A 16737-nucleotide genomic window follows, 5' to 3' on the forward strand; every position below is an offset into this window, starting at 1 on the left:
TTTTCTTTTAGCTACAGGTAGAAAAAAAGTTGAACCCAGCAATAGGTACGGCGAGTAGGACAAGCTTTTCTAAAAAAAAATATAGAAAAAAAGAAGTGCCTCAGTATTTTGAGCTGGGACTTCAAGCATTAGTAATTGATTAAATTCAGATAAGGCTGGGTCATTGATTCACAGTAAGCCAGCCTTCAGTAATGTGGTTTGGTCATATTATCAATTTTAAGGTAACTAGTATCAATATTTTTGGATAACATCAGAAATATGCACAGAATTGTTGCTAGATGCACACATTGTGTAACGTGGGATTCTGCATATATACATGTATACAGCAAATGTCCTCAGAAAACTAAGACCTTCTTCATTTTAAAAATGCACAGTAACCCTAAACCACCCAAAAGCAGAAAAGAGAGACCTTTACCCGAGCTCCTCCTTTCCCCTGTCCTTCTCCCAACATATCTCTCTATAAAGTTTCTCATGAAATGTTGCATAAAGTCGACTTGATCTTGTTCGTTTCTGTCATATTTTGTTATTAATTGTGAAAGATGGCAAAGTTGAATTAAAGGTTGCAAACGTTTAAATGACCCTGTGACCGGTTTTGTTTCCTACCTGTGCCAAAAAGTTAATTAAACCAATCCACACCTTTTTTAGGAAATTCTATTATAACACACACTTACAACACTGTGCTTTTAAATTGAATTCTTTGTCTTGGTGTTATATCTCTGAATTGATCTTTTTCAGGATTTGAAATGAACTTTGATTTTCTGTGAAGCTTTAGAACTATTACCATTGATTAGTACCTGACTGAACTAGTAACCTTTTGTAGCATTATTTAGCGGTATCCTCATTTCAACTCAACTTTTGTGTAAAAGACCTTTCAGCTGTATCCAAATCCTTCTGGCTATGAACATTCTAATGGAAGCTGATACCCTGTCCGCAATTACCTGGCTTACATAAACCTTTGGTTTAACCCTTACGTGAACTCTTTATGCGGTTTACAACTGGTTCTGCAATTTAAAGCGTTGTTACAAGATTGCAAATTGCTAAAACTCCACTTCTCTCTGTATGTAGCCCCAGTGTGAGTACTGTCGTGGATCTGACTGTCTGTAACACAGTATAAAAAAAGGGGAGGGGGGATTAGCAAAGAATTAATCCACAGAAAGCTAACTACAAAACCACTCAAGTTCACACATTACAATAGATACAGTACAGTACATGCCTTCAATTAAATTCAAATTTATATTTTCATATTTTGCTTCACAATAATACATGACAAAATGATAAGAAACTGACCAGTATATAATTACACATATTATTGGCATTAGCAAAGACAAGAATGTTTATCAAAGCTAGTGATCAAGAAAAAAAGACAGAAGGCTAAAGAAAAAAAGTGGGAATAAAAACATATGTAACCGGAACAAGGAGGGAAGAAAAGACAATAAATGATATTATACAGTATATGTAAACTTGTATACTATATACTGTATAGTGTATACTGTATACAGTACTTAGTATACCACTATGGTATGTATACTATATGTGATATTATACTGTACCTTGTACAGTATAGTACTCAATGTGGGCTACAGTATCTAGGCTTTATACTTGTGACACAAAACTATAGGGATGGGATAGAAACTTAACAAGACTGGAAAACTTGACAGAAATAAAATTCTTATGGATTAATGTATGCTATGTATGAATTATGTAATGCTGTGACTATATGCTATGTATGAATTATGTATGCTATGACTATATATGCTATACATGTATGAATTATTTATGCTGTGATGATATGCTATGTATGAATTATTTATGCAGATGGCTGTGTGATTATATGCTATGTATGAATATTTATGCTGTGATTATATGCAATATGTATGCATTATGTATGCTGTGATTATATGCTATGTATGAATTATGTATACTATGTTAGTATGCTATGTATGAATTATGTATGCTGTGACTATAGGCTATGTATGAATTATTTATGCTGTGATGATATATGCTATGTATGAATTATTTATGGAATGCTGTGAATCCCTTTCCATGAGCTTGTTTCCATTGAGGTGAATTTTTTCCTCTGTTCCCTTTAAATGCTAATTTCTCGTGCAAAGACTTTCATCCCTTCCACAAGTTTTGGCCTAGTACATCCATGTGGTGAAGAGAAGATCAAACTTTTTGTCTCCGAAAAAAAATGCAAGTATGCAGCTTGAGAAGTATTGTAAACTGTACCATTTCATATGATTATATTAAAGTTAAAGCCAACTACTGTATATTATGATCAGCTACAGTTAGGATTGTTGAAAAAGTGCTTTTCATGTAAAACTGATTCAACAATTGGAATACTTGAACAGTATCTGTAGCGCATTTCCAGTTTCCGTGGCGACAGTATTACTTCAAAACAGCTGCATTCTCCCTCCTCAAACAGCTCTCTCTAGCAACCAAACATACCTGTCCACTGTCACTAGCTCCTTTACACAGAATGACTGACAAGCTGAGACAGAAGTTTATTCCCAGTATCGAAGAGGCCCGACGACATCAGGGACTGGTCGGTCATTGACCTAACCTGAACCACAGTTCAGCGGTGTTAATATTGAGCACTGTCTGTAACGGTACTGGTTCCAAACACTCCAGTAGCTTTCTCCTGGCACTGCTGCTGCTGCTATCCTCTCCTCCTCTTCCCCGCTCCTCGTGTAGTACCAATGACCTACGTAGCAGGACTAGTAGTTGTAGTGATGGCTTGCTTTTAAACTATGTAACACCAGTCTTTGACCTAATTTCAGAGCTATATTCTGACAGAGATTATTTTTCAGACCTAATTTTTTTCAGATAGTATCTTTTTCCTGGGTGTTAGCGGTAGTGGTGGTTCGTTCGGTGGGAGAGTTAAATAATATAAAAAAAGGAAGGAATTTCAGTCTGAGAAACATAACCTAGATTGACCTAGATTTTTGTTTATGGGGGGAGAGTAGAGTGAATCTTGTAGAGCTGTATCTGAGAGTAGAGAGTAAATTGTGCATAATGATTTGTATTAGTCACTGGGTGAATTTGTTAGCAAATACTGAAGTACAGTACTGTACAGGCCTTAGTAAGCTTTTGTTCATGTTTGTAATATCATTGAGCAGCTGTGTTTTAAGCCTAAGTATATGTTACAGCCACGCGCATATTATATATATACCCACAGATATATATTTATACATGGCATTATTTGGTTAAAGTCTGTTACATTTTTGAACGGAGCCCAACAGAAGAATCTAGGCTAACATTTCAATTGAAACCTTAATATTCAAAGTAATTTTTTTAACTTGCGAGTACTGAACAGGCCTTAGTAAGCTTTTGTTCATGTTTGTTCATCATTTGAGCAGCTGTGTTTTAAGCCTACGTATATATTACTTACACACACACATAATATATACCCACAGATGTATATATTTATACATTGCATTATTTGGATTAAGGTCTGTTACAATTTTTGAACTGAGCCGAACAGAAGAATCTAGGCTAACATTTCAATTATATAAACTCTTAATGTTCAAAGTTATGTTTTTTAACTTTTTATCGGGTACGGACACTGACCAGTAAATAGGTTCCCGATCTGCTAGATTGCAAAACTAAACAATTCACACTCTTGATTTGCCGCCGTACTGTAGATTTGTGTTAGGACAGACCACGCCTTGTCTGATTGCCTTGTGAACCTTTTACAATGGTTTCAATTGATATCAGGATCTTCTTCCTTTTATTTTTAATACTCTGTACAGAAAAAAACATTCATCACTGTTGGAACAACGAAGGCAATGTTTGCACTGTATGTCAAGATTGCAACTCATTGCTGCAGTACTTCCTTGTGTTTAGTACTTCCTACGCTTTTACAAACTTGTCATCTTTGCAACGAAACTCACACACATGGTTGCAGTGATATAGTTACTACCTCTTTCCTCAACCCTCTCCCGTTCCTTTCCCCGACACTCGCCCCCCCTCCCCTTGTCCCCATCCTGTTATTCCAACATCTCCCTGCTTATACCTCTTTTTGGCACCTCCTATTGTTCTTCTTTTAGCTGACACCTCCCTTATGCCACTTCCACAGGTAACCTTCTTCCATTCTCCTCTACCACCTCTGTCTGTTCATCTTCTTCCACTACCTCTACAATACCTCCACACTACCTCCACACTGACTCCACATTGCATTTTTCACAGCTCTAGATACCTTCTCCCACGCCTCCCCACCCACCCACCTTAGTAGGATGTGAGCACACAGTTTGAACATTGCATGATCATCAAAATTAATTGCCAGTGTGATAATTCTAGACCGTAATGTAATATTATGCTTGTAAGTATAAGTATTATCTACAAGTAACTACCAGGTCGGTTAATTAGTACTCCCATTTTCTTAGATGACATTACTGTTTTATCCAATAAGATTTCAGTGATCCTGCTAGGATCGAAACGTCAGGCCAACTTACTTTTACACAAGATTTCAGTGTGACGAGGAAGGGAGTGGGGTTTATCAATTAACAGAATGGAGTAACATATATGCCCATGTGATTCCTTTGGTAGGCTTATTTAATCAAATTAAGGGCTTAGTCACCCTAAGCCACCATGACTATCTGTCCTTTGGTTGGTAATCAATTAATTTAGCAACGAGCTAGTCACCTTCATTAACCCTCTCCCCCCCCAAATCTGCCATCATCCCCATCTGCAAACCCTCCCCCTCTCCCGGCAAATGGATAATTGTCACTGGTGTAGCACTCATCCATGGATTTGCTTTCGTTGTCTTTCTAGACTAGATGATGTCATAATTGATGGCTGTTCTGATGTATTTGGTATAGATGTGTATACATGCTTTCTTCTCCGAAATTTTTATAATTTTTTTCCCCCTCTATATCTTTGCAGATCTTCTACTGTAGTACTGGATATTAACCCAAGATATGAAGTAAATCATTGATGGAGCCAAGGAACACCCCACCTTTAGGGGGTATGAATACACCCCCTCCTGGGCGGAAACGCCCAAGGACTGATAAGCCCCCAAGGTAAGCTTTTCATCGGTTTGAATGGCCATGCAGCTGGTTCAGAGTATTATTGAGTATGACTGCATAATTATAACTATCATGTAGACCCCTTAAGTGCCAGGCACGGGTCCACTCCAATCCTGTCAGATAGCTGAATAACCATCTGTTGTTATACTTTCACTATGACAATGGTTGAAAGCAAATCCTCTTGGATTTCAGCCATCACCTCCCCCCACCCCCACCCCCCCACATCACCCTTCCTTCCCAATCTGACGTTCAGCCAAGTTTTTTTTCTGTTGTTTGTCGTCTGTAGTAATATGTACGGGGACAAACGTCGTCGTGAACAGGAGACCTCGTACATGCAGGAGTTGGTCGAGCTCATAACCAGCGTGAGTAACCCGGAATCTTTGAACATGACCCAGGAGAAACTGGCCCCTCTACTAGAGAGATGGAATCAAATGAATCGCAAGGACCAGCAGCAAGGTGAGAGAAAAGTTTTATATGAATATTCAGTTATGCTACAAACATTTATGTAAATTCTAGCATGATAACTTTTTTCACAGTTTTGTTCTGTTTTTTAGTACATTATCCCATCATATTGATCATCTTGAAATATTCAGCTTCCCACTAATATGATGTTTTGAGCATGAACAATTCTTGACGATATATATGCTGTGGGCAAAATTCTTGTAATAATAAAATGCGTCAATCTTGAATTATTTCATACATGGTTTACATCCAGGCTTTAGCTGGTTTGCTCAGCCAATGCCATCCATTTTGCATGAAATGATAGATTGTCTTGCCTTCCAAGAAGTTGAAATCAAATTCAACCAGAAAGGGACATTTTTTTTTTTTTTTTCAAACTTATTTTCTTGATCATTCAAAATTTAGAAGTAGTAGCCAATAAATCTAGAATGGTAAGTGGTTTTTGTCAGTTGACTTAGGTGTGCAAGGTCAAAGTTCACGGTCTGCTCACTCCCAACGCTAGTACAGGTATTATTATTTTTTTTTATTTTTGGTTGATAGTTACTGAGTACATTTGTATGAAAATGTCTCTTTCTGAATATTTGTCAGTTTGGGGAAGTGGTCTTAGAAGCTACTGTCACTTTCATGATCGAAATCCCCAAAATGGTTTTGATTACCTAATTGGTGTGAAATGCAGTGGAACCGTCAGGAAGCTATTATGGAAGGAAATACATCCCGTTCAACCACGTCCTCGAAAGGAAAGGAGAAAATGGAACAGGTCTCGTAGAATATATCGAAGATGATAGCGTTAGATATAAGACACTGTGGAAGTCTCCCTGTTTCCGGGTGTGTGCCATTGGGAAGGCTACATTGGGTATGAACAAATATGCAGGATGTTGCACACCTTGATATTCCGTCTCGGCGCGGGGAATCCCGATGGGACAGTGTGGGGGGGCGGGGGGATCCTAGCGGGGATTGTTACATCTGAGAAGCTTGCCGGTACGAGAGCGCAACTGCTGCAGGCCTTGAACAAATCCGTTAGTAAAGTGTAGCGATGTGGGACGGTAAGGGATTAGTGGGGACATGTATACACACACGCACATACACACACACAAATATACTTTAAGCAAGCTAATGTGAATAATAAGTGGTTTGTTACATTGGTTTTATCATTAAAGAAAGCTTGAATTGTAAAGCGGGATTTATACTCAATCAGATTATTAAAGTGAGATATATGTGCAGTCCGATCCACTATTTAAACTGTTTCATATTACTATATTAGACAGAACTGGAGAGGCTTTATGTCCCCCACATTATCACTGATTCATTCAGGAAGAGTATCGTGGTTAATCCATGTATCATGTCATTGAAATGGATGGCCTGAGGCACAAAACACGTTAATGTTGGTTTGTTGTAGACCATTCAAAGCACTAACTATCAGTTCAGGTTGTACTTCAATGTCACTTATCATTTTGGGGAAATTACCCTGTCGAACAGCCGAGGTTCATCAGTTCAAGGGACTAGACTATATAAAGTCTAATGCCCAGAGCATTAGAGCATTCTAGTCAGTTCCTCAGATGCAATGCAAAATTCAGTGTGGCAGATGTAATAAATTTATGGCTTCCCAAATGACATGTTTACAATAAAGTACGAATTTGTCCAGGACAAAGCATGTGTAATGTGATATCTAAGGATGCTATATTGCACATATGAAGTTAAAAGAACTGGGTTTTGTCTTTGTCTTTTGTTAAGGTATGAGAATTTATGAAACAATGGAATTAAACTTGAATATTCAGACCTCCACTCTGGCGTCTATGAGGTCATCAGCAAAATAACTATTGTGTGTTCCAAAGATTAAATATATATCTTAAAGATTAATGTCTTGGAAACCAGAATTGTAATAGTTGAATGTAAATAGCACTCAAATATTTCTTTCTTTTTTTTCTTGTACAATCACAAAATATGAAATCTGCAAAAATGCTACCTAAATTCATCCTGAACGTCATGCCTGTCACATTGATCATTTTGGCTTCCTTCAAATTCAATACATGTCTGCGCATCTGCACTAATTTTAATAGGGCCTCGAAAATCATATCAAAATCAGTACTTTTCTGCAAACATTAAAAGAACAACATCGGTTACTTTAATTATAGGAACAGATTTAAGCTACATAATCTTTCCCTCGTCAAGTTATCTCTAGTCAAGTATTCTTTTGTTTTTTCATTCTCTCCTTTCTCTTCTATTCCCTCTTTGTTAAACTGCCTTTTCTTTATCTTTTGGCTATCAATCCTGTTATTAAGGGGATCTCTCCCGTAAAAGCATCTGGCTTCTTCGGCTCTCCTCCACTTCTCTTCTAATCGATTTTTGGTTCCGTCCTCGTTGTTTTTCAAACACAAGTGGAGATAAAATGAACGAAACCTGTCAGATAATTAGTGATACAACGATAGTGCACGGCCTCGATTTATTCCCCTAGTTTTGCCCTCTTCTTTTAACCAGAATCCTTGTGATGGAAGCCATCTGTTCCGATTGTTTGCTAAATATTTTGGTGAAGTGTAGTTCGCTATATTTGACAGCATTCTAAAGAACCAAAACCTATCTACAGGTGTATAATATTACTATCAGGTTGACTAAGTGCATATATATATATATATGTATATACAATTGAAAACGTAATGAGTTGGAAATCTAGAACAGTGAAAAAAACTTCCAGCCTCCACCGGGATTCGAACCCGGGCCTCCTGTTTTATATGCGTACACCCTAACCACTAGGCTATGGACCCTGATTGTTTGTCCAGAGGTTCTTAACCGGTAAGGAAGGTCATTATTCCACTGTAGGCGTTAGTCACCTGTATCGAACAATACTAGTTCTGTTTTGGTGACATATTTGCCCTACTCTAGTGATCAAACATGGTGCTAACTAACTCAAAATCATTTGTGATTCCTTAAGCAGGATCTCGAAAGAGATACTTTGAACAGACTTTATGTTAATGAAATGGAGGTAAACGACAAAGGCAAATGAATATAATTGAAAACGTAATGAGTTGGAAAATCCAGAACAGTGAAAACTAATATATATATATATATATATATATATATATATATATATATATATTTATATTTTCTACATTCGCCATTGTTTCCTGAGTCAACAAAATAGTACTGCGTGACTTTCATTTTATTTTGAAGGGCAGAATTTTGTCATAACCCTGGGAATGTGAAGTGAAAATTTATTAGTTACAACAATGGATTTAGAATAGCTTGGTATTTTTAGTTATATGTGATACTAATATTTATGATATGCCTGCCGCCTCTAGAATGTAATGTGCTTTATAAATAGTTGTAAAGTAATATATAGACATCCCTGGGATTCACAAGTTTATAAAACTTAACTTTAAAAAACAGTCTTCTCTACGGCCCACCGCATTTTTCTCTTCTGCTCTATTCTCAACTCTCTCTCTCTCTCTGCCTCTCCAGTGTCTCTACAGGTCTGTGTGGTCTTGCGCCTTCTCTTTTACCTTGGGTCCTCTATTCCTGTCTTCTCGACCTCTATACCTTCTCTACCCCCCCCCCTCCCCATCTTCATTCATTGTCTCTGTTTCTCTATCACTTTCTTCCCTGTTCCTCTATCTTTATAATTCTGGCTTCTCTACCTTGTATTCCTCTACCACCTTGTGTCTTTTCTACTGCTTTGTTATCTCTACCATTCTCCTCTACCTCTCTGCTTTCTCTCTCTATGTTCTCTGTACCTGTCTTCTCTACCTCTATACTGCTCTACCCCCTCTGTCTTTCATTCATTTTATCTATTTCTCTATCACTTCCTGCCCCGTTCCTCTATCTTCTTTATAATTCTCTACCTTGTATTCCTCATATACTTTGTGTCTTTTCTACTGCTTTGCTATCTCTACCATTCTCCTCTACCCCTCTGCTTTCTCCTCTATGTTCTCTCTACCTGTCTCCTCTACCTCTCTGTCCCTCTCTACCTTCCATCATATATCATCTCTTCAACTGTTTTCTCTTTCTCTATTTCTTTACCACTCTTGTCATTTCTAGTCGTACTTCTGCCTTTCCCTAATAAAATAACATCTCATTTCAGTTTTAAAAAAAAAAAACTGCAGGCTATTTAAGGACTTGTCAAGCATACTGTGCAGACAGACACCTTTGATTATTTTCACAGGATTCAGAAGTTTCTGTTTGTGTGATGGTAGTGGCCAGATATTAATCCATTTAGTACTGTAGTATGCACCATAACGTGTAACGCTACACAAGTCACGGCTTGCCTCAATATCTCTGCTATCTGGTCCTCAGATTTTTCAAACCCTGACCACACAGTTCCTGTTCTGATCATTAATTAATTGTACATTTTTTCTCTCTTTTTCATCTTTTTTGTTATTGACAGAACTGGAGCAGCAAGGCAGTGAGGTACAGCATAGCCAGGTCTCATCCAGTAAACCAGGGATGCTGTCAGGCGACTCCTTGGAGAGCGTTCTCTTACAGGTAAGCAGCAACACCTGACGTCAACAATGACTTCAGTATATACCTATATTACATACATTAAATCACAGGGGTCGAATTACCAAAAAGTGTAAAGTCACAGAGTGGTAAGATAGAGAAACAGGACAGAAAAGTGTATAAATTGAATTCAAAATAAAAAGAGGTAACAGTTAGGGGTGGAGGAGGAGAAGGGGGCAGGGAGGGAGGAGAAGGGGGGCGGGGCTTGTCACCTTTCTGCGGAAGGGCAAGTTTAGGCATTAACAAGGGACAAGGAAATTCCTCATAAGTTCTTATATAGAAGCATGGAGATCTGTTTTACCTCCATGATAGAAGCAAGTGCCTTTGCTTAGATATATATCATCTAGTGTACTTTGATCTCAGTAGGTAGGCGAGTGGGTGGAGAGAGGGGTGGAGCTTTAGTATTTGAGACCCTAGGCAACCTAATAGTGCAACCTATCACACGTACACCTGTACTAAAATCAATGCCTTCAGTTAAATGTAACCAAATACCCCAGCATCTATTATCATTTGTATATTACTAAAGTTCTCTCTCTTTATATCTCTAATTTTATAAGACGTTTCCCCAAGTCCTTGCTTACCTGTCTCCCCCCCCCCAAAAAAATCATTTTACTTCAATCTACCAATCATTGAGCATCAAAGCCTATTCATCACAATGCTCTCCTAAATGTGGCTCCCGCTATCATGTGCAGTTCTACCACTCTCCTCGACCCGCCCACAAAATAATTTGGCAGCATCGCTCCAGCGTCGTAGTCTTTTGGACCTTCTCGTTTAAGTTAGCAGCTCAGAATTTAGGCAACTCTTCCCCCAACATTATAATTATAATAATAATAGTAATAAATTACAGTTATATAGCGCTTAATACAGCGTTTCAAAGCGCTTTACAAGGTAGGAAAGAGACAAAGGAAACCAAGGTAAAAAATAAACTAGGAATCAAACAGAAATGTTTTAAGTTGTCTCTTGAAAATGCAAAGGGAGGGAGAGTCACAACGTTATGCAGTAGCATGATTGAGGATGTAAACTAATCGACGCACAGGCCATTATTTGATATTTGATATTAGTTTCAAAAAAGGTGCAATGAACTTGCAGCCAGAAAATGAATCAATGAGAGGGTTAAGAACTCAACGAATTTGTCTCACTTCTGGTCAACCCTCCTCCTTTGCATGTCAACCCTCCTCACTTGCATGTTAGGCAATTGCAAATAATTATATATAAATATATAATTTCTTGAATATGATTTTGTGATCACATTCAGAAGCTGAGAACAGGGCATAAGAAATACAGCGTTCATAATATAGAAACTTCATTTAGGAATACAACTGAAACTGCTGATTGAATTACTCATGAGGCATGTCTTCAACGAAAAAAGGCCAACTGCACTTTTAAAGTATTTTCTCTCTGTTTTGCTATCATTATCGATCTGTTGGACTGTCCCCTTTTTTTCCCTTTAAACCCTTTTTCTTTTTATTCGCTTCGGTTATTCCATTCAAAGATCTGAAAAATATAACAGGGTAACTTGTTAGTGTATGTCCCAGTAGTGAACTTAGTTTAATATGGCCATATATGTTTGTAACCTCTACTTGAGCTTTGTGTTCTAGGTTAGGGCTTTAGGTTCTCTGGAATCTCTGGGAATTACCCTCACTGATTGGAATTGTCCAGCCTCCCCTAACCCCTCTCCCCTCCCCAGCCTACCCTCATCTCCATAAACAATGCAGTTATATGTTCCTGTCCGTGCAGATACATCTACGTGACCGGGAATCATTTATCCAGTATGGAATGTAAAATGCTGTAAAAACAGTCAAGTTGCTATACAAGTGTGTAAAGATGAATAAAGCAGTATTTTACACAAGAACTACGTGTAGTGTTAAATGAGAGAACAAATTCAGAGCCTTTGAAAAATGCTATACAAAAACTTCTTGAACACTAGATTTATTCAGGGCTGTGTTAACTAAGGGGAAACTGCATCGGTCTTTAAGCTTGTTCCATTCATAGGTCTCTGACTGAGTGTGGTGAGTGGTGGATGTATATTAATGTATTTAGCATACCTATGATGAAATATTCTGTCTCTTCAGTAATGGAATAAATCACATATATGTTTAATAAAATAGTTGTTTTCTCTGTAGGACTTTATTTTCCTCTGCTGACAGAATTTCTCATGAAGTGGAAGTTGATATTAAAAAAAAATAAGACATATGAAGCCAAAAAAAAAGGGAAGGAAGAAAATGTTTGTGAACAAGACAAGTTTGATATTTTTGTATTTATCTCTCTCAAAAGAACAGAGTTAAAACTGTTGCCATCAGCCAATAAAAGATAAAGTGTATATAGCATTTGACCCATACAACAAGTTTAATTAATTGCCATGCTGATATAAAAAGCAATGAATTGCAGTCAAATTGTAGATCAAATCTTAGCCTTGGCCTCGACAGCAGCTATTCAGATCTGAAAGATGTTTTGCCACATATGAAAATACATTTTTTCCCTGGATATTACAAGCTTTGGTAGAATTGAATGGATCTCCTATCGGTGTAAAAGAAACCGTTACAACAAAGTCAACCTCGCTAATTCATTGAGAGTGTGAACTAACCAAATATGAAACCTCTGATATAGCAATACTAAAAACTATTGGTTGGTTCATTCTTCAAACATTTCAGATGTTGGCTTAGAGATTTGAAGGTTGCAAATCATTGCAATGGCTGTGGGGTTAAGAAGGTCACTGCTCAAGTATCTACCAAAAATTTCACTGTATGAAATTTAATATTAAACTTTCAATTAAAACTGTATTTTCTAATAGTGCTTGCTGTCAATGTATTGGTTGTTTTCCACAACCTATTTGTTCTGCATCATGGGCTTCTTCCTGACAACTGTAGGGGCATAGGAGGTGGCCGGGGTGGGGGGGGGTGGTGATGGTATATAGGGTAACAAATATACCTGCTGCTATTAATGTTTTGCAAATGGAAAAAAAACCAGACCCGCCTGATTTCAGTCAATGAACAAGTTGAATTTTAGTTTTCATCTTTTGTTTATTTATTTTCAGACCCTGGATGGCTTTCTATTTGTGGTGAATATGAATAACAACAAAGCAGAAATTGAATATGTTTCAGGGAACATTCAGTCTTATCTCAATTATAAAAAGGTAAGATCTTCATTCAGGATGAAAGAGCTAAACAAATAAAGAGAAAGGCGCAGACAAAGTCGTTTTTCGTAACATTAACTTTGAAAGGGCGTATTCTGTAACTTTGTATGTATGTATATGTGTTAAAATTTAGTGTTGAACTTTAAGATCTGAACTCATAAAGTTTCAAGTTGTGAAAAATTTCAGGTTGTATGGCAAGATGCCTTGTACCACTGTGCGCAGTGGTAAAATATTCAGATTTACTATGTAAAAATACATTTCTTTGGTGTCTGCATCAGCATTTAGATATTTATGTAACAGAAGATCCCTTCTTCTTGATCCATCTGAACATTGCCTTGATCAATATTTGGTAGGTACAGCGAATAAAACTTGGTGTCATTGGTTTGAGCAGTGGAAATACGGGGAACAGTCCCACCAATGTTGTTGAAATAACAATAATATGTTGCTGTGGTCACTGCTGGAAGCGATCCATGCCTTTCCCCCTCGCCTCTGTGGCATGAGGTGTGTAATGAAGCACCATACATGATGCACTGTACATAGTGAATCTGAAAATTTTACCACTGCACGCACACACTGTGGTACAAAGCATCTTGCCATACAACCTAAAATTGACAATTTTTGCTCAACATTCAAAAAGTCGTAAAAATGTAAGCTTTTCCCATAAACGACAAAATTTCTCTTCAAAACGAAGGAAATCAACTCTGGAGGTTGTGCAATGAAAGACTGGTTGTTTACATCAAATTCAGATTGCATTGTTAACTAAATACCCTCAAATCTAGGTAAAATGATAGCAGGTTCCTGGTATCACCCACCATCACTTTGGAGATACTGAATATAAAACACCAAAGATAGTGGTAGGCCTACTGTATGATCCACTCAAAGGGAAAGTTTACTAGCCTGAAAGCTGACCAGTGTTCTGTTCCCAAAAGCCTACACATCTCTCTATACACTGTACATGTTGGGTCATTCTTCGTAATATCTTGCTACATTTTTTTCTTTTCGGACAACCACATTTGTTGTTCGGACGACCCAAACGTAAGCGAGAGAATTTGCGCTGGTTGTACTATTTTTTACTTGATTTAGCCACACTATTGAACTACAACATGTGTTTTTGGTTTTCAAGTGTTATGCAGAATGCTTCAACATTAAAAGTGTTAAAAGCTGAGTGTTATGTGTTAAGCTGGAGGGTTCTGATGATGAGTAAACTTGGAATAAAAAGGGGTGTCGGGGGAGGGAGGGTGGGGATTGGGAAAGAATAAGATATTATGGTTGATCCTCATGTAAAAAGGGAGAAACAGTTTTGTCATCAACAAACTGCTAGCTGTTGTCATTAGATGATTACTTCTTTACTCAACATTAAGTTGCAGAATTCATTTCTATTGTCTCTATTTTTTTCAATAACAGGAGGAACTTATAGGACAGAGCATTTACAATTTTATTCACGTTGGTGACCACAATCATTCCATCAGCTGTCTGGTACCAAACTCATCCAATTGTAAGTATTATCTCTACTCCACCCACCCCCTTATCCTTCCCATTGGTTTGCATTAAAGATAACACCCCCGCCCCCACCAACCCACCCACCCTCTCACATAAAAGGAAGATAAAGAGAGAGATAATTTCTCTTCCATCCACAATTAGAATGCAAGATTGACAAGGAAGTCACAGACTGATCGATGGGTAAAAAAGTCCTAAAGGATGCTTACTGCTGTTCTTAATAACCATGACAAATTATTTACATAATAAATTTCCTACACACTCAGTTGTTTTTCCATTTTTTTATTTTTTAAATTTTTTTTTCTCCATCCACATTATTATACATTACATTTATAGCTGTGTAGGAAAATCAGTCTGAAAAGATTTATTCTTCACCCCCCATTGCATAGATTTTACGATACAATGGAATTTGTTGTGATTTTGTCTTATAAAGGGTTGCATTCATATCGTGTAGAAAATAATATAAAAATGAAGATGAGAATCAGTTTGATGGGGTGTTAGGACCAGTTTCATATTCATACAACAAATATCCTTTAGGTGGGTGGGGTAGACTCGCTGATGTCAAGTCTCAAGGGATGTTTGTCTGTCTCTCCACCTCTCTATCTCCATCTCTCTTGAGTTTTATGTGTTTGAGTCTGATATGTGCAAGAATATACCCAGCTCTGTCATTTACAACCGGGAGATTAATTACTGTGTGACATTTAATTTTTGGCTTGCGTGTGTTTGTTAATGCCCGACAACGATGAAAGTATCCTCTTTTCTCCGTCACCGCTGAATATGGTTCACTCGGGTGCGAGAAATTGATTCTCTTGTTGATAGTGTGAGGATGTGGGTGGAGGAGGAGGAGGTGATCGCACAGATTAAGAGGTTTTGAACTGGTTTGGCTTTCAAATTTAATAATAAGGAGAAGAAGAAGACGATGGGAGTTAAGTAGAAACAGATAAAGAATGATGTTATCTATATGAATACTTAAGCGATTTAAGCCTCTATTGTCCAACGGTCATTGAAACGATAAAAGACTGGCTGTGGATAGAAACCTGAGAATGAACATATAACTTCATTTTATGTCAAGACCTTGTGGTCCTTCTGATAGCGTGGGGGGGGGGGGGGTGAGTAGCTGGTGTGAGAAATGAGTTGGGATGGGGTGTAGGACAAGAGGAAGCGTTCAGAACGGACAGTATTTTGTGTACTTTCGTTAAAAAAATTTATGAAACAGGCCAGCTATTGTTCCAAAATATTTGCCCTCGATCAACTTTTAAATGGACGCAGGTTTTTTTCTCTTGCCGATCATTATGATAAATGAAGCGATTCCTTGGTTCTTTGTTACGAAGCGAAATTCCTCATTTCTGAATCGGCAGACACATTCCTTTAATCTCGGTCTTTGTAAGTCTCTTGCAAAGGACCTGCGAAAAAATGTATAAAAAAAAGGAAAATGCACACACAGGGACAGAAAACAAACTGTCTTCAATTATGAAGGATGTGATGTGACGACTTGTTTTATCCGACTTCGGTTCACATCATGCTTGAAAAAAAAAAAAAGGGTTTTAATTCCGTCTCTCCTTCTTCCTCAATTTGCAGCCGGAGGGATGTGGAAAAGCGATCAGAGCGGAGCGAGCGTCAGCCGTTCCTTCACGTGTCGCATGCAGATTAAATGCGAGGACTCGAACAACGGCATCAACCAGGAGACTAGGTACGAAAACATGAAATGTTCGGCCATGCTGAAACCAGCCACGGAGAAAGATGGCGAATCTTCCTCGTCGGCAGAAGGAGGTAAGGAAGAGTCTGGCGGGTGGGGGGATGGGAGGGGGTTTGCATGTTAAAGTCTTGTGGTAATAACCTTGGCTTTGGTCTCATGGGATGTTTCTTCTCAGCAAGGCGTGAATGGTGTCAAAACTGTGTCTGCCACTGACCTGGGGGGTGGGGGAAGGGGGTTCAAGCCTCCATAGGTATAAGATGAAATAGAATATGAGTGGGAAACGCATGTGAGCGGTATTTCTGGGATGTTTCTTCCTCATACGAGGTATGAATCGTGTTGTCTGCCCTCTGACTGGGGTGTTCAAGCCTCGATAGGTATAATGAATTAGAATATGAGTGGGAAACGCATTTGAGCGGTGTTTCTGAGCTAACTGTCAG

At 38.1% G+C, this 16737-nt stretch overlaps 1 protein-coding gene across 4 annotated transcripts in view; it reads left to right on the top strand.

The window, feature by feature from the left end:
- Positions 1-16737, top strand: part of LOC139954988 (uncharacterized) — a 74060-nt gene that overhangs the window by 40832 nt on the left and 16491 nt on the right. For all 4 annotated transcript variants that reach the window (XM_071955076.1, XM_071955079.1, XM_071955078.1 and 1 more), the window contains 6 exons: positions 4885-5021; positions 5314-5483; positions 9862-9959; positions 13009-13107; positions 14512-14602; positions 16183-16374. In XM_071955076.1, the coding sequence (XP_071811177.1) occupies positions 4936-5021; positions 5314-5483; positions 9862-9959; positions 13009-13107; positions 14512-14602; positions 16183-16374 (736 nt within the window). In that variant the 5' untranslated portion in view covers positions 4885-4935. The remainder of the gene's footprint in view (positions 1-4884; positions 5022-5313; positions 5484-9861; positions 9960-13008; positions 13108-14511; positions 14603-16182; positions 16375-16737) is intronic.

This window comes from Apostichopus japonicus, chromosome 17 (assembly GCF_037975245.1).
Source record: "Apostichopus japonicus isolate 1M-3 chromosome 17, ASM3797524v1, whole genome shotgun sequence".
NCBI lineage: Eukaryota > Metazoa > Echinodermata > Holothuroidea > Aspidochirotida > Stichopodidae > Apostichopus > Apostichopus japonicus.